This window comes from Catharus ustulatus, chromosome 24 (assembly GCF_009819885.2).
Source record: "Catharus ustulatus isolate bCatUst1 chromosome 24, bCatUst1.pri.v2, whole genome shotgun sequence".
Lineage (NCBI taxonomy): Eukaryota > Metazoa > Chordata > Aves > Passeriformes > Turdidae > Catharus > Catharus ustulatus.
In genome coordinates, this window is record NC_046244.1 from 402,328 (window position 1) to 423,668 (window position 21,341).

General features: G+C 47.0%; 1 protein-coding gene across 26 annotated transcripts in view; it reads left to right on the plus strand.

Annotated features, from left to right (window-relative positions):
- EIF4G3 (eukaryotic translation initiation factor 4 gamma 3) overlaps positions 1-21,341 on the plus strand; it is a 143,055-nt gene that overhangs the window by 79,782 nt on the left and 41,932 nt on the right. For 11 of the 26 annotated variants that reach the window (XM_033079774.2, XM_033079777.2, XM_033079778.2 and 8 more), the window contains 7 exons: positions 1,410-1,430; positions 2,203-2,382; positions 3,376-3,490; positions 6,727-6,827; positions 9,485-9,607; positions 13,949-14,057; positions 19,241-20,101. In XM_033079774.2, coding sequence (XP_032935665.1) covers positions 1,410-1,430; positions 2,203-2,382; positions 3,376-3,490; positions 6,727-6,827; positions 9,485-9,607; positions 13,949-14,057; positions 19,241-20,101 — 1,510 coding nt within the window. The remainder of the gene's footprint in view (positions 1-1,409; positions 1,431-2,202; positions 2,383-3,375; positions 3,491-6,726; positions 6,828-9,484; positions 9,608-13,948; positions 14,058-19,240; positions 20,102-21,341) is intronic. The other 15 variants (XM_033079780.1, XM_033079781.2, XM_033079786.2 and 12 more) reach the window with 5 other exon arrangements.

Here is a 21,341-nt window from a genome sequence, read left to right on the forward strand (position 1 = left end):
CGGTTGTGAGCGGGTTCTGTAGGTGCAGCAGGAGCCTGAGGAGCAGATGCCGTAGGTGGAGTCTCCCCAGCACTCAGGGTTTCTCTGCACTGCCCTGCATGTTGATGTGCTGTTTGTAGAGAGGTCTCACTTCTGTCTCCAGCCCTTTTCACTCTGCATTAACACACACCTGTGGGGGTTATTAAATTTTTCCAACCCTCCCTCAGTGAGACACGTGCTGAGACATGCTTACAGCTTAAAAATTATCATTGCTCAGTGAATTGCAGTGAAAAAAGAAAGACTTCTACACTTTTTGGTGTCTTTGGATATCGAAAAATTACGAACTCGGGTGATTCTCACCATCAATTCAGCACCTGTGCTTGGTTCATGCCACACTTGTGCATCTCCCCCACATCTCACAGCCACGTGGTTTTATCACAGCAGGACCATGGCAGGCGGTTGTTCTTCTCATTTGCTTTCTCCACCCTCACTTCCAAACTTTTCTCCCCAAACTGTTGCCTTCTCCTGGTTCAGGTCACATTTCCAGCGTGCTTGGAACAGCTCTTCATCCAGGTTGACAGGGCTGGACATAAAGTCATTGTGCTCACTGTAACAATGTCTGGTTATGTGAGAGTCGTCCAGGACTTTCCTGGAGAAATGGTTTGCTGTGAGGAGCAGCTCAGGTGTCATGAAGTCTTCAGCAGCACCAGAATGGTCATTTTAAGCTTGTTGTCATGTCGAGGATAGAGACATCTGAGCTTCCATCTGTCCTCCCCCATCCTTCCCAAACCTGGGGTGGATAATCCCAGCTCATCCCTTCATTCCCCTCCTTCTTTTCTCACTCCTGGCACAGTTACTCCCTGTAACACATCACTGCACAGCAGCCAGCAGGATTCAGTGGGATGTGTGGTGGCCTAATTATTATAATTATTTTTTACTTAACAGTTAAATATGTGGCATTTCATCCCCTCCCAGTCTTGGTGCAGAAAAGGAGAGAAATCCATGATTAGAGCCAGGGTTTCTGCTTTTTCTACCCTCTCTGTACCACTGAAAGAGACCAGAAGGAGAGCTATTTGATGTTTTAGGACCAGAGTAAACATAAAGATCTTCTGTAGTGTCACATTTCATGCAGTAAATCATGGTTTGATTGGGTTTTTTGTTTGGGTTTTTTTTTTTTAACTTTTATACTTCCGTATAAAACTTTCCTAGGAGAGTTCTGACCCTGTGGGATTCTGGCAGGAGAGTCCATGGTACCACTCAGTGTCTTTTCCTGCCCCTTTCTGGAAGGGATGAGTCAGAGCAGGGCAGCAGCTGACTGGAGTTGTGTGCGTTTAGGGTGCATGTTGTATCCTATTCCTTCCTGTTGATCTGTAAGCTGTTCCATTGGCTTTCTTTCTGTTTCCTGCTGCTTTCTTGCTCCATTATTGAAGGGAGGATTCAGACCTATACAGGTAACTCTAACTCCTGGTTCTGCATGGCATCGGTGTCTCTCACCTGGTGACTCCTCAGTCAGTGAATGCCTTGGTGTCTAGTGCATCTCTCTCTCAGCTGCTGAGCTGTGAGCTGAGATGCAGAGGCAGGGCCTGCAGCCCCCTGCCCGTCCCGGGGCCGCTCCCAGCACGGCAGGGCCAGCATGGAGCAGGTGCCAAGGCTTGCTTGGTTACCTGGGCCTGGCCCATCCACTGGGGCATCACCTCGTTCCAGCGTGGTGCAAGGCTTTGGGACCACCCTGGGCCAGGTTGCCACCCTTCGGAAAGCAGGGCAGGACAAGTCACCTGTATGTGAAGGAGAGACACGAGGTGCCTCTGGCCTTTGTGAAATTCTGGATTTTTAGCTCTTCTGGAGATAAATTGGATCTTTTATTTCCCTGGGGTATTTATAAAGGTGGGGGTTTTTTAGCAGCCAGTCCACCTTATAAAAAGAAAATTAGACAAACTCATTTTTCTGAAGTTTGCTCTGAAGGTTCATCTGTAAAATTCAGGTGATACAAACTAATAATAATTACTTTGTAAAGTTCTTGACTGTTTCTGCCTTGTAAAATAGAAAGCCATAGATGGCCCTGCTGTTCACAGAGGAACACGGACTGTCCTGCAGTTTTCTGGAAGTGTGGCAACCCCTGGAAACTAACACCATAACTATAATATTGTAAGAATATTTCCAGTTCTTTCCCAGGAAGTCTGACCAGTTCTTTGTTTTCTCTCCTCTCTCCCTTCCCTCTCCTAGTTTTTTCAGAGGCCTCAGATCCAGCCTCCAAGAGCCACCATCCAGAACAGCAGCCCCTCCATCCGTCCCGGAGCACAGACCCCGACTGCCGTGTACCAAACCAACCAGCACATCATGATGGTGAACCACCTGCCAATGCCCTACCCAATGCCTCAGGGCCCCCAGTACTGTATCCCACAGGTAAATCCAGCATCCAGGCACCTGAGGAATTGCAGAGCAACGTTTGCTCCAGCAAAGGTTTGCTCCAACGTTTGTCTCAGCACCCGCCTGGAGTGCATGAGGATGTGTTTGTGAAATTAGACTGGTAGTTGCATATCATGTGCCAGGGCAGATTTAGATTAGATACTGGGAAAAATTCCTTCATGGAGAGGATGATCAGGCACTGGCAGAAGCTGCCCAGGGCAGTGGTGGAGTTACCATCCCTGGAAGTGTTCAAGAAATGTGTGGCATCTGGGGACAAGGTTTAGGGGTGGGCTTGGCAGTGCTGGGGGAACGGTTGGACTTGGTGATTGCAGGGGGCTTTTCCAGCCTAAATGCTTCCATGGTTCTGTGACTCAGCCTCTGTCCTTTTTCTGTATGAAGTATTTGTTCTTCTGTGCCTGGAGGCAGTAGGAATCAATCACCTTTTTCAGGCCTCCCTCAAACATGGTAGGAATCCAAGGTCTTGGAAGATATTTAGTGCTTTAAAAATACCAATTTGACTTAATAGATCCAGAACCTTGGGCCTCATAACATAGAGTGTTGCTGCAATCAGGGAGTGACTCTGTTCTACCTCAACTCCTGTGTCCTCCCTGCTTTGGCTTTACCTTGCTTTTGGCACTAACATTTAGAGAGGTTTAAGTGAATATTAGGGAAAATTCCTTCATGGAATGGGTGTTGAGGCATTGGCAGAAGATGCCCACGGCAATGGTGGAGTCCCCATCCCTGGAAGTGTTCAGACAATGTGTAGATGTGGCACTTGGGGACATGGTCAGTGGTGAGCTTGGTGGTGGTGCTGATTGAGGGTTGGACTCAGTGATCTTAAAGATCTTTTCCAACCTTAACTATTCCATGATTCTGTGATACCCAAAGATGTAATAAACTGGCTTGAGGATCAGATCCCTGATGATTGAGGGGGCTCAGTTACAGGTTGCCCAAGTCCTTGTACAGTGATGGTTGTTTTTGTCCCCCCAGTATCGTCACAGTGGCCCCCCATACGTCGGGCCACCCCAGCAATATCCTGTGCAGCCACCAGGACCAGGACCCTTTTATCCAGGCCCAGGTCCTGGAGAATTCCCCAATGCCTACGGTAAGTTGTGCTTGGAGAATGCTTACAGAGTCTTTTCTTGGTGTGTTTTTCTGTTGTCAAGCTGAAGATTTATAATAACAGGCTGGATTAGCATTTGTTTGAACTTCAAATAGCTTCTAAATTTGGTGGTGTCACAGCCCTGATTATTCACTCCTAAAAAATCCCAGAATATTGTTTGTGTGAGTGTGTCAGGAAAGGCTGCACCTGCCCAGGATCGCCTGTGACCAGGAATGGGGCTGCTTGTTAGTCCCTGCTCAATCATTCATTATTATTTATTAAGGTATTGCAGGTGCAGTCCTGGTTTTCACTGTGCCATGCCCTGGGAATGCTCCAGCAGTAACAGTGAACAGCAGTTAACAGTTCTTATCCCAGCATTTCTTTTTCGGTGTGTAGAGGGGAATAAGAACAAGCCATGCGGGTTTTTCCCTGGATTGATGCTGCAAAGACAATTTAGTCCAGTGGAAGAGTCTGTAACCCCTGCAACTTGGCCTTTTCATGCATTTGGTCTTACTGCTCCCTGCCCATTCTGCAACCTGTTGGGGGCAGAGACATTCTCAGCCTCCCGTGGGAATTCTCTGTTGGAATTTCAGAGCCTTGCGGTGACTGATTCCCTTCCAGGCTGAACAGTAACAGTACTGCTTCCTTGGCAGAGTTGCAGTTTGCTCTTCACACACAGACATCCCTTTGGGAGGAAAGAAAAACCGAGTAGCTTCACTGTGCATCATTCAGAGAGATCTCTTATTTTTCCTCTTTTCCTTTTTTTATTTATCTGGTCTGTGGGAATCATTGAAAGATTGCCATGAAGCCTTTGAACCTGGTATTGCAATTTCAGAATAGGAGAGAGGATAATTACAGGGCAGCTACTTCCTTGTGGTTGATCCTACAGAAAATAGAAGAAATATTGTAATGGTTCTTCAAGTCTGATCCACTAGATGAGGAAATTGCCCAGCATTCCTCATTTTTTGTGCTGTTACAGATCTGCTTTCCTACTTCCTGCTTGATTAGTGCCATTTATCTGTCTTCGCTCCTGTAATTAGGAAAAAGTTCATTTCCAGCTCCTTTCCTCTCCTGTAAGTGCCTGTTTTTTGCAGAAAATCTTGGAATCTTTCAGTCTCAGCTTTAGGTTGCTGTGCCTGTGGAGCATCAGTGGGTGAAGCCAGAGCTTTCTGTCCTGCAGAGTTTTCCAGGCAGGGAAGGTTTCACCAAGGATTTGCCTGTGCCTTTCCCTCCTTGCTTTGCTCCTTCCACTCCTTGCTGTGTATAGGGACTGGGAATGCTCAGTCTCTCACCAGGTGCTGCCAGGTTTGGGGAACAGCTAAATCTACAGTCCAGGCCTGGAAATTGCTGCTGGCAGTGCCTTTTCCATAAACCACAGGATTTGTGGCCAGTGTGGCTGCTGAATATTAAAATCATTGCAATTTGGCAGGATCTAAAGAAGGTGATGAGGGAAAATACAATGGAAGACAAAATTTGAGAAGATGGACCGTGCAATTTTATTACTCGATTTTGCATTTTATCATTCTCTGATGTCAGGGGGTTTCTGTACAGCATTGGGGAACACCTTGAAATGATTAGTGGTTAGGAAGGAGAAAGAAAGTTAGGTGCTGGAGAACTGGAAGGGATCAAAGGCAGGGAGCAGAGCAGAGTGTGGCACTGGCAAATGCACTTGACTTGTCACAGAAGCTGTTTCTTCCCAGGAGTTACTCTTTTCAGGATTTGGGATTTTTAAATACTTTTCGTAAAGGGAGAGTCATTCCCTGAGTTCTGCTGGAGCTGCTTCTCCAGCAGGGATCACATTGCAGCTGATGTGGTTAGATCTGGTTTCTCGGAAACTATAAATGAGGGCAATTCACACATTGCAGGATCCCAGGCTCCTCCTGTTCCCTCACCTTACCCAGGCTCTGCTTGGATACTTGTTCATCAGCAGGGTTCATAGAATCACAAAATCCCAGGATGGTTTGGGTTGGAAGGACCTTAAATCCCATTCATTGCCTCCCCCTGGCATGGGCGGGGACACCTTCCACTATCCCAGGCTGCTCCAGGCCCTGTCCAGCCTGGCCTTGGATACTTCCAGGGATCTAGGGACAGCCCCAGCTTCCCTGGGCAATAATTTTTGATTCCCAACCTGCAGAGATGCTGATAGAGACTTTGAGGCCAGATCTGAAGTGGCTCTGCTGACCCTGACATTCAAAGTGAGATATTTCTTGAGTGATTCAGCCCAGCCAGGAGTGCCACTTAGAGCTTCTTGATGTCATGCAGTACTCTCTGCTTGGACAGGAGAAGATTCCCACTCTGAGGATGCAGACAGGGAGCCTGCTCCGAGCTGGGGCTTTCCAGCTGTCACTCATAAGGAGGAATGCATCCTTGGAAGTTGCAAATCAGGCTATGGTAGGCTGGTTTAATGTGCCTTCTTGGATTTCACCCTTTGCCTGAGATCCAGTGACCTCCCTGTTGGGTTACAGGCACAATCCAGATCTTCATTCCCAGTTAAAGATTAGTTCAGCTGAAGAGTAGATCAGATTGTACCAGAGGCAGGTGCAAGCACTCAGTTCATCCAGTATTCATGCCTAGAAGGGAGAACACCCAGCAGCACCTTACACATTCCCCTGACCCCTGATCCATGGACAGGAGGCAGCTCTGCTTTGCCGCCCGATCTCTGGCATGGTCTTAAAGCACTTGGTTATTTATTGAGCCACTCTCATTCCACTGAAAAGACCATAATGAACCATATTGGCTGTTAGGAATGTGATCAGCTCCATGGTATGATTCTGCACTAATCACTGTGGTCGTGCTTTTTGTGTGTAGCAGCATGACAAGAATGTTGCTTGTAATTAAATTTTTTGGTTATGCTTCCAAATAGGTTGCAGTTGACATCACAAATTGTTTGTATTGGTTAGACTGAATTTCTCTACAAAGGCAGAAAACCCATGATAAACCAGCAGCAAACCCAGCAAAAAACCTTCCTGTTTGTCAGGCAGAGGAGTCCAGGGATGGTCTTTTGGTGTCCACAGCCTCTCAGAAATGGATGATGTATGTGGCCAATTTTTGGTCACAGAAATCAATAAGAAATAGTGGCTGAATCTCTCATCTTGATGGAGCATCAGCTTCTGTTCAGTGGAAGTGGAGCTGCAGGACTCCCAGATAGATGTTGGAAGTTTTGGCCAGTGTTATTCCTGGTGCTTGGTTTTCTGTCCTGAGCTGACCTTGTCCCTCTGGTTTGTGTTGTTCTGCCCCAGGAACACCCTTCTACCCCAGCCAGCCTGTGTACCAGTCTGCACCCATCATTGTGCCTACGCAGCAGCAGCAGCCACCGCCTGCCAAGAGGGAGAAGAAAACGGTGAGTGAGGCCCTGGGCTGACTCAGGACAGGGTCTGTCCTGGCTGGGAGGTGCAAGGACATGAATAATGTTCTTAAGATTAAACTTGAGCTTTACTTTCACTGAAGGCCCTGGCACAGGGTGCCCAGAGGAGCTGTGGCTGCCCCATCCCTGACAGTGTTCAAGGCCAGGTTGGATGAAGCACACTGGGACAGTGGAAGGTGTCACTGCCCATGCTTTAAGATGAGCCTTAACGTCCCTTCCATCCCAAACCAGTCATTTTGTAATTCCCAGAGATTAAGTGTAATTAAACATTGCACAGTGCTGCAATGGTGCCTTATTTTCTATTTTTCTGTGGCTGCTCTCCACTCTGAGTTTGTAACATCTCAGCCAGTCAAAAAGGAAAATAATTTTACTGGTTTTAAATAAACATAAACAAAAGCACCATGGTCTCCCCAAGCCTGGAATCCTCACTTGTGCTGCTACTTAGAGTGTTCCCAAGAAGCCAGGTGGGAATGAGTGAACTCAGCAGTTTGGGAGAATGCTGGGAACTGATTCAAAGTGACAAATTAGAAATTATTTAATATTATGCCTTGAAAAAGGTGGGAAACCACTAAGTTAAGGACGTATTTGCAGGCCTGAAAGAACCTGACCACATTATCAAGGTGGATATGAGTTTGGAGAGCATATTCCCTCTCTTTCTAATTCACTGGGGGGAATTTGAGAGAGGCAGATGAATGGAATTTAAACCCATCTACAGGTGGATGGTGGCGAACAGTGAAGGTATATGGGGTGAATGTAAGGTTGAACCAGGAAAAGATGATGTGGGCTTAAACTTGGGAATGAATCATTTGTAAAGGATTGAAAAGGAAATCACAGCAGAGTTTGTGTGAGAGTGTTTTGGAAACATTAAAAGAACAGTTTCCTGGGGTAGAAAAGAATAAAGGGACTTGGACATGTTTCAAAATGCAGAATATTTGAATCTTTGAAGTTTTGAGAGTGATCTGGGGTGACACTTGATTTGGGAGACCGGAAGAACTGAACAATGTGCGAGCTGTGCTTGCAGGAAAGGCCTTTTTGGTGGCTGCTCTCAGCAGCTTTTTTGTCACCTCTTCAGTCCCCAGGAGTCTCTTTTCAGCATCCCAAACACGACATGCCAGGATCCCTGATGCCATTGAAATGCAGAGTTGATCAGACACGCTCAGCTGGGATTAAGGCAGTTCCATGCCAGCCAAGCTGCGTTCTTTGAGGCAGAAAAGGGATTTTAAATGCCCAAGATGCTTCTCTCTGAATGTGCTGTTTCAGTTCGGTAATTGGTGTTGCAACTGGAGAAATGAGAAAAATTAAAGTTAAATGTATTAATTTGCACATGTCCACATCCACCATGAGTTGAGTATTTGAGTACTGCAAACTTGCAGCTAACAGGTGCAACATCCAGGCAGGGAAATCTTGTTTTTAATGCCATTGACTCTGTGTCAGTAGGAGGAGAGGGCAGGAGTTAGTGCCAACTCTCAGGTCCTTGTTGCTGTAGTTAATGAAATATTAAAAAATCTCCATCAAAAATAAGAGAAGCCCAGACTCAGCATCTTGAGTACAGTATGTGTGTTTGTGTGTTCACAACCCACAATCCCACCAAACTAAGTTTGGCAAATCACAAAACCCTTCTGCAGTTACAGATTTTATAGCTCAGAATCCCAGAAGGGTTGGCTTGGAAGGACATTAAAGACCATTCCCACCTCCTGCCGTGGGGCAATTACAGGGAGGTTTCCAGCAGAACCTCTGCCCTGGGAAAAGGTGATGGTGTCTCTTGCTTTGCTTGAAGTTGTTTGCTTGGATTTCTGCATGGAAACTATCTCGAGTTCAGCCAAGAGCTTTGGAGAAGGTGGGCAGATACACAGAACTCTGTCTTCAGGGCTATCAGAATCTCCAGTTCTTACACTGGAGATGAAGAGCTCTGTTTCACATTATCCCAGACATGCTGGCTCATCCCCCTGTTCAGGGACATGGATTGGCTCAAGTGTCAGTTGAGGATTCAGGGAGTGTTCTGGAGTGGTTTGTTTTGGAAAATACTTTTTCTTCCCATTTTGGGGCTGTGAAGAGACTCAAAAATCCCACTTTTTTTCCTAAATGCTGCAGAGTTCTAGAGTTTGTTCTTTCAGTTTCCTTTTCCTCCACTCAGTATTTTTGTTTGATTCCCTCTGTTTTGGTGGAACTTGGGCCTGATTGCTGATTTGCTTTCCTCCTTTACCAGAAGCTGGGCTAGCAAGGTCATGCAGTTTCCTGTCAGGATAAAGTACAGCCTTTTCTCCATTCTTGCCCTTTCCACTTCTGGGCAAGCTTTAACTGTCTCCCAAATTTTCTCAGTTGCAGGAAACTCATGTTCCAGCAGCAGAGCCTGTATTTTGAATTACAGGGTGCACATATTTAGACTGAGCTCGTGTGGTTGATGATTAAATTAGGTTTTGATTAAATTAGGTGTTGATGAAGGGATGACATGCCATGCATTCCAAGCCATGGAAACAAGCCACATCCCAGTGTTCCTGCTCATCCCAGAGCATCTCCTGCTGGGTGTGGTGGGAAGATGTGCTGCCCACGATGCTCTCCAAAAGGACAGCAGTACCAGGAACACTTGTGGGAATTATTCTTTTGTTATTATTCCAGTTCTTTCAATCCTGTAGATCCGAATCCGGGATCCAAACCAGGGAGGCAAAGACATAACAGAAGAAATCATGTCTGGAGGGGGAAGCAGGAACCCCACGCCCCCCATTGTCAGACCCACCTCCACCCCAACTCCACCTCAGGTAAGGAAGAGCTGCATTCCTCCTCCTGTGACCTTTACCTTGCTGTACCTCTCCCTCACACTTCCAACCACACCTCTGACTGCTTCAGAGACCTAGATGCTCCTAAATTATCATATTCTTCTGTGATTATTTTTTCCCAAATTTGATCATTCTTAGCAGTCCATAACTTGTCCATGTGGAGCCTCAGTGCTGTTGCACATTGCCCCTCCCTGGTTTTCTATCAGAAGTAGATTTTCAGAGCTTTTCAGCGTTTCAGTGTTAAAAGAAGATCCAGAATATCTGTAGGAAAGGAGGTTAAGTCTTGTGCATCTGAAGAAAGTCCATGTCTCACAGGTGATTGATTGTAGACCTTCAGTTGCATCACTGTTCTTTCTGCCTTTGTGGAGCTGGTTTAGAGTCACCAGAAGATCAGGAGCTCAGGAATTTTCTCACAGAACTGCAGTAAATTTATGACACATTTGGTCTCTGGGTATTCAAACTTAAAAACACATTTTTCTGATGAGAGAAAAATTATAAATATTCCAAATAATTTTCTGTAGCTCCTAAATCCTGATGAATTCTTGTTGTACACCTTTGAGACTGACCCCTTTAAGTCCCTGGTCAGAGGTCAGGAAGGTTCTCTAGGTGATGGCTGGGCTCTAGAGCAGAGCTGTTGCTGGGATGTGATTTCTTCTTCTTTCACATTCTTCCCCATTAGATGTCAGCAGCTTTTGGCAGCTTTTAGGTGAAACAGCTTTTCCTGAGCTCAAACCTTCCTTTCCTCTCCTTGTGGGAATAGATTTACTTCTGAAAATCCTATGCTGAGGCAAGAGCACAATGCTGTCTGGGAGCACTGGTTGTGCAGGAGTGGGAGCTCAGGATTCCAGGGATCATTGAGGTGAAATGAGAGCCTGGTCTAGAGACCCCTCCCTGAGACAGGAGGATTTCAGTTTTCAGCCATTCCCAACTCAGTCAAGTCCTTGTGTCTTCTGAAGGCATCACCTCATGCTTTGTCACCGGTGTTCTCCTCTGGTCCCCACTGAGGACAAGCAGCAGCAAGGCACCTGCTAAACTTTCCCTCAGAGAAGACAGTAGAGATTCCCAAACATGGGAATCTTGGTGAGATCATCTCCCAATTTCTTCTTGCTACCCGACTTTCCCCATTGGAAGTGGCAAGAGTTGGAACCAGCCAGGATTTCCCATGGTATTCCTGCACATTGCAGCGAATCCAGGCACTTCACTGATCATTCTTACATCCTGAAATCTATTTTAAGGCACTACAATTAAGTCAAACAGAAGGAAATAAATGTGTTTCAAGAGGAAGTTAATAGGCCTGAATTCTGATCAGCTGTAGTTTATATGCAGAGAACAATGGTGATGTCCAATCATCTCCAAGGTATGCAAATATTCCATTGTTTAATATCCAGCCTTCCTTTTCATTAGGTACTTGGAACCACTTTTGGTAATCACAGAAGAGCTCTGAAAATGGGTTCACCAGAATAAGTTCATTAGTGTAACATAACTGAAAATTTAAGCCCACTTACGCCAGGAAATTTAACATTATTGTCCCAACAGCTTCCCTAAATCAAGTCTTCGGAGCACATTTAATATCTTGGGTGAAATTAAATAGTCTTAATAACTGTGCTCAGGAATTGCAGTAGTGGGGGTGGTACTGTTTTGAACAGGCTTGAGTCAGTAAATTTTTTATATTCAACCATAACTTTTGAGATGCTCCTGACTTGGGGCAGCTCCTCCGAGAGTGCAGGGGGAGCAGAGCTGCTGTTTGTTCTACCCCTCTGAACCAAACCTTGCCTGCTCACCCTCCCAAACCAAACCCTGCTCACCCCCATGAACCAAACCCTGCTCACCCCTCTGAACCAAACCCTGCCTGCTCACCCTCCTGAACCAAACCCTGCTGAACCCCTGAACCAAACCCTGCTCACAATCCTGGACTAAACCCTGTTCACCCCCATGAACCAAACTCTGTTCACCCCCATGAACCAAACTCTGTTCACCCCCATGAACCCAACTCTGCTCACCCCTCTGAACCAAACCCTGCTCACCCCTCTGAACCAAACCCTGCTCACCCTCCTGAACCACACCCTGCTCAACCCTCTGAACCAAACCCTGCTCACCCTCCTGAACCACACCCTGCTCAACCCTCTGAACCAAACCCTGCTCACCCTCCTGAACCAAACCCTGCTCACTCCCCAGAACCAAACCCTGCTCACCATCCTGAACTAAACCCTGCTCGCTCCCCTGAACCAAACCCTGCTCACCATCCTGAACTAAACCCTGCTCACCCCTCTGAACCAAACCCTGCTCACCCTCCTGAACCACACCCTGCTCACCCCTGTGGATCAAACCCTGCTCACCCCTCTGAACCAAACCCTGCTCACCAGGGTGCTCAGGGAGATTTCACCTGCTTGAGCACTCAAAATGTGAGTGTGCAGCCTCAGGGCTTGACAAGATAGCATCAAAAGTGACTCCCAGTCCAATGAGATTTTTAGTATTACAGCAAATTCTAATAAAACTTCTCTGAATCTGTTATCTCATTATTTAAATGGTACAAACTCAGAGGAAGAAAAGTCCTCAGGAAGTGCTGGAGACCAGGCCCTGTCCCAAGTTCTGCATTTGAAAAAAAAACCTTTTTATAATAATAATAATTTCCAAATTTTCTTTTTTACTTTAGATTTGAATTACTCTATTAACTGACTCAAATAAACCAAAACGTTGCTAACACAAGCCCAAAGGACCCTCTTCTCTCAGTAGATTAAGTGCTGAACATCAAAAAATTGTTGGAATTGTGAGTAGTATCAAAAAGTTACTGGAATTGTGCAGAACATGAGTATTGCTGCTAAGATGAGCTGCATGGTTCGAGCCATTCCTGCACCTTTTACTCAGTGATGGTGATCAAAAAGTGCTTTAGGTGGAGTTTCCCAGTGCCTCTGCAATGTGTTTTAGAGCAAGTAAAGTGCTTTAAAGTTCCTCCAAGAGAAGCTGGAGGTACATGGAGATATGATTTATCCATTTCTAGCAGAACACCATTTGCACTCTATTTTTTGCTGGGAAGAGAAAGAAAACTCAGGGCCAGAATCTGCTCGTGGTACTTCCCCAGCATTGGCTTCCACAGAAGATGACTTTTTAAAGAGTGAATGCTCTTACTTACTTGGCCAAACTCTTCCAGGTCTCAGTGAGTTTGTCAGAGTTGTGTTTGCTCAGTGTCCAGGCTGTGGTGGGGTGGAATAATCCAGAGCAACCCTTGGAGCATCATAAATCAGGGGAGCAATTTTCAGTGGGATTTTTTTCCTAAGAACTCTCTAAATGCTCCATTTTGTAGCTGCAAGGCTCAGTGCATGAGGTCCATTTCTTCATTTGCAATACCATTTCCACAAAATAAATGAGTGTTTTCCACATTTCTTACGGAAATACATTTCCTGACCCAAGAAGTTCCAGGGCTCACCGGCTTCTTCTTCACTGGTCTGCTTAGGTTCCTGGGGCACTAACTTGGTCTTCCTTAGATTCTGAGACTAAATACAAAGGATTTTATCAAACTTTCTTGAGCACAAGTGGTGGGAGATAATTAACATGTGTGTGTCTGCCACAGGCTGGGTCTCCCTCAGTCTTCCTTCAATCTTTGCAGGCCTTTTTGTTTTGTTCTTCCATACAGACAATCTCAGTCCGTGTTCTTTGGGAATCTACTCCTGCTCTCCCTCCAATTGCTGCCCAGCTGGTTTTATTCTCCTCTTGCCCTGCAGGTCTCACCCCCCAGGCTGCTTGTGGGCAGCACTGGGGGATTTTTTTCATCCAACCACTCCCAGTCTGGGATGATTTTCCTCCTGGGGTAAGGAGTGTTGTGTGTGCAGATACGTCTGTCTGCCATTCATCCCATCCTGCACACATCAGCTACTGATAAATACATGAGAGAGTAAATCAATAGATTAAAATCTCTAATGGGGTTGAAATAATGTATCAGTAGAGAAAGGAGTCAAGTCCCAAAAGTGAACTTAAATCACAGAGAGATCCAGGAGCCTTGGTGTATGTCCTGCATGGAGGAGCATTCCTGCAGCTCCTGGAAGAAGTGTTGGGAGAGCAAAGCATGTTCATAACAGTGCTGTGCTGTCCCTTCCTTGCTGTTCTTAACAGTGAGCATCCTTTTCCCCTTTTCCTGCTGCCTTTCCCTCCCTTTCCCATGAACTTTTTGGATTTATCCGATTGCCCTGTGTATCTTTTCTCTTTATTTTTTCTCTTTATTCTCCCTGACTTTGGTTTCTCCTCTCTATCCCACCCTGTCTCATCTTCCCTTGCCTTTGCTCCCTGTTTTTATGTTCCCTGGCTCACCCTGTTGTCCCTCCCCCCCAGCAGGTGCCCAGCCAGGTCCCCGAGCCCGTTCCCACGGCATTCGGAGCCGTGGAGAGCTCCCAGCCCTCTGGCAGCACCCCCGGCACCACGGCCCCCGCCTCCAAACAAGGTCGGTTCATGGAGATTTCCTCCCTCATTATTTTCAATACTTTATTTTTCCCTTCCTTTCTTGTTTTAGTTGGAATATTTTTGGCAGGGAGACCAGCAGGCAGCAGAAATAGGAGGGGAGGAACTTCTCTTCCTCCAGTGGAACATTTTAAGTGTGTTGCTAAGGCAATTAATTGGAATTTGCTAATGTGGAACTGGTTAAAAATAATTGTTTTCAATCTTCTGTGTCCTAAACGTTGTTTCAGAGCACACAGAAGGATGAAACTCCTCTCACCCAAGTGCCATCCTCCAGAAACCAGCATGTTGTCAGGGAAACAATTTAGCCAGAGAGGCTTTGGATCATTTGGATAATTAGCCACAGCAGTGGCATGGATCCAGAGGATCGTATGGCTTCCCCAGAGCTGCTTGTATGTCCAGTCCTGTAGGAATGGGCAACATTAACTAGGGAAAAAACCATTAGTGCAAAGTGTCTCATAAAGCCCATAGCAGATTTTGCTGACTTTGGTAAAAATGGCACAGATGGAAAAAGTTTCTTAAAATTCCATTTCCTTGGACAGCGCTCTCAGGCACTCACAGGATGGGATCCTTGGGGTCCCTGCACAGGGTCAGGAGTTGGACTCAATGATGCTGATGGGTCCCTGCCAGCTCAGGATACTCCACAATATACATTGGAAGGGAGATTTTTTAAACTGTTCAGGGAATTGTCCCAGGAGGACAACAGAGCAGCCCAAGCTATTCCCACACTGGAATTTGCAGCCATTGAAAGCTGCAGTTCCTGTTGTGTGGCAGCAGGATGGGTGCTGGGGCACAGAGCTGACACCACTGTTTGCTTCCCAGTTTTGCCCTGTGATGGCATCACGGAGTCCTGGCCTCTGCCTGGAGCGACGCGTGCAGGGAAGTCATGGAGTGCTGAGATATTTATTTCAGAGTCACAGAATCACCAGTGTTGGAAACACCCTCCCAGATGCTCTAGTCCAGCCCAGCACTGCCATGTTCAGTACTAACCATGTCCCCAGGTGTCACAGCCACACTTCTTTTTAACACTTTCAGGGACAGTGGCTCCGCCACTGCCCAGGTCAGTGCCTGGCCACCCTTTCCATGAAGGATTTTTCCCAAAATCCAACCTAAGCCACCCCTAGCACAATCTGAGGCCATTTCTTCTTGTCCTGTTGTGTGTTCCCTGGGAGTGTTTTGCTAGCAGAAAACCAAGCCCCAGAGGAGCACAGCTCTAGAAAAGGGGACAAAACCCAACATCTCTGGTGCTGCAGATGTCCTCGATCCCAGCTGCAGCACGTCACTGCTGAGAAGCCAAGGACGGTGTCCCTGGTGTAACTCTTACAGCCACAGCCTGGACATCGGGGTTTCCCTCTTCCAGTGCTGTGCCTCTAAACTGCTGCAGTGTCTCGAAATTGGTTGCAAAAGATTGAAAAAGGACTTTTGGGGCTGGGCTGGTCCCATCTCCCACTTAAAGTCAGGCTGTGGCTCCATTAAGATGTTAATGCAAACCTTCAGTGTCCCCAGTGTCACCTGAACAAGGCATGGGTGGGTCTGATGTCCTTTGGCTCTGCCGTGCCTATGCTGCCTGAGCTCCCCTGGCTGTTTGGTGCTGCCCAGCTCCAGCACAGATGCTTTTCTCTGTCTGTGTCCCCTCTGCCAACATTTCCAAGTCCCTCTTGCTGCCAGAGACATCCTCTGAGCACACCATGTGGTCACCTGGTGGCACCAGTTATGGCTGAAGTGCATCTGCCCTCGGGACAGAGCTGGGGCTTAACTGTAAGGCCGTGGAATCACAGAACATCTCCAACCAGAGGGGACCTGTAAGGATCACCAATTCTAGGCCCCTGCTCCTAAAAGGACCACCTACACCATATGACAAGAGCTCCTTGAACTCTGATCTCTAAAAATCCAGCACTTTCCATCACAGTATTTCATCTCTGTGTATGGAAATGTAGATTTTCAGGCAGGACAAACGGGTCTTACCCCTCTTCTCTCTCTCTTTAACTTAATCCCTTTGTAGGCAGTTGTGAGTAAACTGCAAGTAAGTGTATTTGTTTAGTTACACAGCTCTGACAGTGATAATTTAAACATAAAGCAGGGCTTGACTGGGGTTTAACATCCATGAGCTTCTCTGTGTTTATCTCTGTTCCATCCCAGAAAGAGTCAAACATTTTGTTCCAGTCCAAAAATCGCTAAAGAGCACACTTATGTAAGCACTGCAGGGAGAGCCCTGGAAAAACACCCGGCCGTGGCGTTGGTGTTGCTAATTAATAGACCCCATTAATAATATTTACACCAAACTAATGACTTTTGGGGGACAAGTCTGTTCAGAATTATATGCCAAGGTATCAAAATTATTTTTCACTTTGATGTTGGAGGTTTTTTACTTCCAGAATAAAAACAGTGACAGGTAGGGCTGCATGGCTGAAGTGTTCATTAAACGCAGTGGTTTTGTTTCTCCAAAGTCCCCTCTGCCATGTTCATCCTGTGGTCCGGATCCTCCCCGTGCCCCTCCTCTCCTGTGTCCATTTGCAGCTGTTGAAGTTTGGAATCAGGCTTTCATTGGTTCTGTGACACCCAGTGCTGCTTGTGAAGCTGCTTCTAACTGTGAGCAGCATCCGGCTGGTGTGCTGGGCTCGAATTGGGATTGGGATCGGAGCCGTGTGCTCTGCCCGCAGACCAGGATCTGCACTCCCTGTTGGCTTGGTCTGGAAGTCATTCCCAAGGCTGGATTTGGGATTGCATTATTTATATCCTTGGTTGTTTTTTCTTTGAAGACAAGCCTTTGGCATTTTGTAGAATCCCAGAATGATTTGAGTTTGAGGGACCTTAAAGCTCCTTCCATTGCTCCTGCCATGGCAGGGACACATTCCAGTGGACCAGGAATAGGAATTGCTACTATAATACCTTGAAATATCACATTATTTCAGTGCAAATTCTGGTTCCTGTAGTTGCCCCTGGTGTGTCCATAGAGGGGAGGATACTGCTGGAGAATCCAGGTCAAGACAGTGGCTGAGCCTGCAGGGCCTGGCTGCAGGCCAGTCTGGTGCAGGAGTTGCAGTGGGATAGAACTGCATGGAATCAGAGCTGCCTATGTTTATTCTGCTTGCAGAGGTTCAGGGGGATGTTTGGAGTAGTATTATCCTCTTTTTAAACCTCTTTCCAAATCTTGCAATGTACCAGACATAGAGAATGAGCAGCATAGTTTATGGAAAGCAGATTAATGTCAGACCCCGGAGTTTGGAAAGCTCCAAAGCCCCTCTGCTGACACTGAGTCAGTCCCGGTGCTGCCTCGTGAGTGTTTGCATCAGGACAAAAGATGGAAAAATGGCAGTGAGCCCAGCAGTTATTGTCAGATAAACGCCACAGAGCAGGAACAAATTCCTGTGTCCAGTAAAATCTTCCTCGTGCCCTGGCCAGTCTGTGCCACTGGGACCACCCAGCAGCCCAGTAATGGCTTTTCCATGAAGGAGGCATCAGAGTCTGTCCCACTGGGTGTATGAAAGAATCTTTAAGGAATCATTTCGCAAAAATTGTACTTATCAGGAAATTTTTAAAAATATCTCTTGATATTTCCCCTGGAGCAGCTAGTGCTTCCTGTAAATACTAAATATGGAGGAATTATCTCAGCATATTTAGGAAGATGGATTTGATCCAGTTGGGATGAATTGTGTTGATTTTTGTTTTCCCTCCCCAGCTGTGAGTTGTTCACGTGACTCTGTAACAGTTGGCAGGGATGAGTACTCCTCTGCCAGGACTTGGAGATTTGCTCTCTGGGATGGGGGTCCAAGTCCAAATTTGCTTCTCGTTAGCCAGATCTGCTCCTCATTCTCTGAAATCCCTCCTCAAATCACTTTTTTCTGGGATTTTGCACACACAGCCTGTATCCATGATAAGAACATTGGCCAGACAAGATGTGGTTTGAAGGAAGGGAGTTAAACCTCTGGTTTCAAACACAGCTGTGGATTTGTGCTGGTTGTATCTCTCAGAATTATTTTCTTAACACTTGCAAATGCATTTGGTTGGAGTCTTTTTGTGCATTCTCCTTTGACTCAGGGAGAGAATATCCAGGCAGTTGTTTATAGTGAGCTGTAAATGTCAGGAATGCTCCAGGAGTTCCTGCAGAGCATGTTTCAGAAATCAGAGGTGACGTGTTTTCTTTTTCCAAACCAGTTCCCGCATCCTTTTTCTTCCACGGAGCCTCCAGAATCAAAATCAGCTGTTGGGATACTCTTTCCTATCTCTTTCCTCACTTGTCAGCCTCCTCCAAAGCCATGTCCCTGGGTGCCTCATTAGCTTGATAAACTACTGCTTTGGCCATGGGACTCTGTAATGCTGCTGGGGCTGCTGACGGCTGCAAGCAGAGTTCACTTTTACTCCAGCTATTCCTAAAGGTGGGATTGGATGCCCCAGGCAGTTTCAAGTGGGTTCTCCTTCAAAAACCCTTTGGTTCTCCTTCAACAACCCTTTCCCTTCAGCTGAGCTGTTGAATTAGCCCCAAATGGAATTCCAGCAGAGCCAAACCTGTTCAGTTCTACCTGAATTTTGATGATTTGGGGTTGGCTGGGGCCTTTGATTTCCTAATCTGAAGAGCAGGTTGGTGCCTCTGGCTTTTCCAGAATTATTTTTGCTGGTCTAGCAGTGTCCTGAAGGAGTTTAGTGTTCCTGCAAGATCCTAAACCATAGTGGCTCATAATTTTATAGAAAAGAAGTGGGAAGCAGCAGAGCTGCAGCAGAGTTGCAGCAGAGCTGTGTGATGGTCATGGCAGGGATGGGATCACCAAGACTGTTGCTAATCATGGGGTAAGTTCAGGAACTTCTTTCTGCACAAGATTTTGGGGGGTGTGTTGATATATTTCTTCCAAATATCTCATCTAAATATCTCTTTCAGTTTAACCTGTCCCCCCTTGTCCTGCAAGCTTTTGTCCATGTAAAAAGTTGCTCTCCTTGTTTTACAAGCCCCCTTTAGGCATTGTAAGGCTGCAATGAGTCTCTCCAGACATGTCTCTTCTCAGGATGACAGAGGTTGTATTTTGAAATGTGGATTCCCAATGAGGTGCAGGGGCCTCTGGTGTCTTCCTCAGAGTTCCTTGCAGAATGCAGGAATGGGAACCAAGGGAGCCAAGGCACCAGGCAAGAACAGGGAGTTGCCTTGCTGTTGATAATGCATTTTTTCTCCTTTCCTAGAAGAGAAGCCAAAACCGGATCCAGTATTAAAACCACCTTCTCCAGTCCTCAGACCAGAACCTACTGGGGAGAAGAACGATCAAACTGGGCAGATGAGCGAGGCTCCCATCTCAGTGGAAACCCCACCAGAACTTCCTCGTGCTCTGTCGCCGGCCCTGGCCACTCCTGTCGCAGCTGTCGCCGCCGCCGCTGCCACTGCTGTCACCGTGTCCAACAAAGCCCTGCCCGCGGCTGAGCCGGAGGACAAATGTGAACTGGCCTCCTCCCGAGAGGAGGCAATGCCTACACCCAGTGCCACAGGCTGCCCAGAGCCAGCGGCCCCTCCTGCTGCGGAGGAGCCCGGAGCCGAGGTGTGCACGGAGCCCAGCAGTGCAGTAGCATCCCCCGGTGACGCCCCGGTGACTGTGACGGCCGGGCCCGGGCTCAGCGACGACACGAGCAGTACCAGGGCTGCGGGGGCCGAGCCTGTGGCAGAGGTGGCCCAGGCAGAAGCTGCAGTGTTGACTGTGGAGTTGGAGCCCACCGAGGCACCCCCAGCGGGGGTGGAGAGCACTCCATCACTTTCCAGTGCTCCTCTGGCTGCTCCCTCTCCTCCTCCCACCCCGCCACCCACCCCGCCACCCCCGGCCCCGCCGCTTTCTATCGCTGCTGGTACCACTACAACACCTTCTCCATCTCCTCTCCCATCTCCGAGTGCCCTCCCTGTTGTCCAGGGAGATTTAGAAGGAGAGGAGAGCACAAGAACTACTCTTAGCAAAGAAGTAAAAGATACTGAAAAGAAGGAAGAGACAGAAGCAGATGGGCAATTGGAGGAGAGCCAGGAGGCTCTGAGTGTGAACTTGAGCAAGACTCCTATCCCAGGTAAGTGCTGGGCTTTGTGGGTTCATGTGGTGAACTGCAGGATGAAGGAAAGAGGCTTTTGCCTTCTTCCAACAAATGTTTCTGTTTCTATCTACAAAAGAAAAAGGCCTGGAGATGCTGTGTGGCTGCTTTGATTGTGGTTTGGATTGGAGGGAATTAAATCCCATCCAGTCCCGCTCCCTGCCATGGGCAGGGTCACCTTCCACTATGCCAGGTTGCTCCAAGCCCCAGTGTCCAACCTGGCTTGGCCACTTCCAGGGACCGGGCGGCCACAGCTTCTGTTCCCTCCAAGGTGAGTGATCGGTCCAAGGGCCTGTGGCTCTGGATTTGGGACCCTGAAACTCCTGAGATAAAGCCTCTGAGCCAGCAGTTTCCAGAACTGCTGGAGTGGGGTCTTCTCCAGCTTTAAAATTGTGTCACAGTGTTCCCAGATATGGGAAAGTAAAATGGACCATTGTCACTCACCCAAACAACTGACAACCAGAATCATACCAGGGTCACACCCCATTGTCACCTCAGTGTCACACACCTCTACCTGCCCAGCCTTCATTAGTGATGCTTATGCTTTTTGTTTGCAAAAGTCACATGTAAGCAAAATGTATAATTTACAATTTTAAATTCTGTGGATTACAGTTTAAAATTCACTAAAATCGCAATTTCTGCAGCTGCCTTTTAAAATCCAGCCAATTTCTCCAGGTGGTGTTGTCTGCCTTTGGTTTCAGCCCTGCCACATCTCTGGTTTGGCTCTGTGGTTTCAATACTCTGTGTTTCTTATGGAAACTGGAAAATGGCTTTTTTTGCAGGACTTCCTGGAGATCAGATTGTGAAAAAAGAAGTTAAATGATCAGTTCCTTGTATTTACTACTGGAGGGGTGTAAGGGGGACTAAATTCACACCCAGCAGTGTTAAAGCATTTCATGTGTCACATTTTCTAGGCCCTGTTCTGCAGTTATTTCAGTTCTTGAAACTTGGTGAAGGTTGGACAAAGGGACAAACAGTCAGTTGTGATTTGGATCTTGTTGGTTTCATTTTGCTAAAGTCACATTTTGTATGGGGGGTTTCTTGTAGTTTTTCTTTGATAGATGGAAAATGGACTCAGAAATCTCATGCTCTGCTCTTAAATGCGCTGAAAGGCTGAGGTTGGCCCTGTTCCATGTTTGCATGATGCTCAATATGCTGATTTTAAAATCCAATATCTACAGATGAGAAGAAAGATCCCTTTACTACACTGACCGTGAGG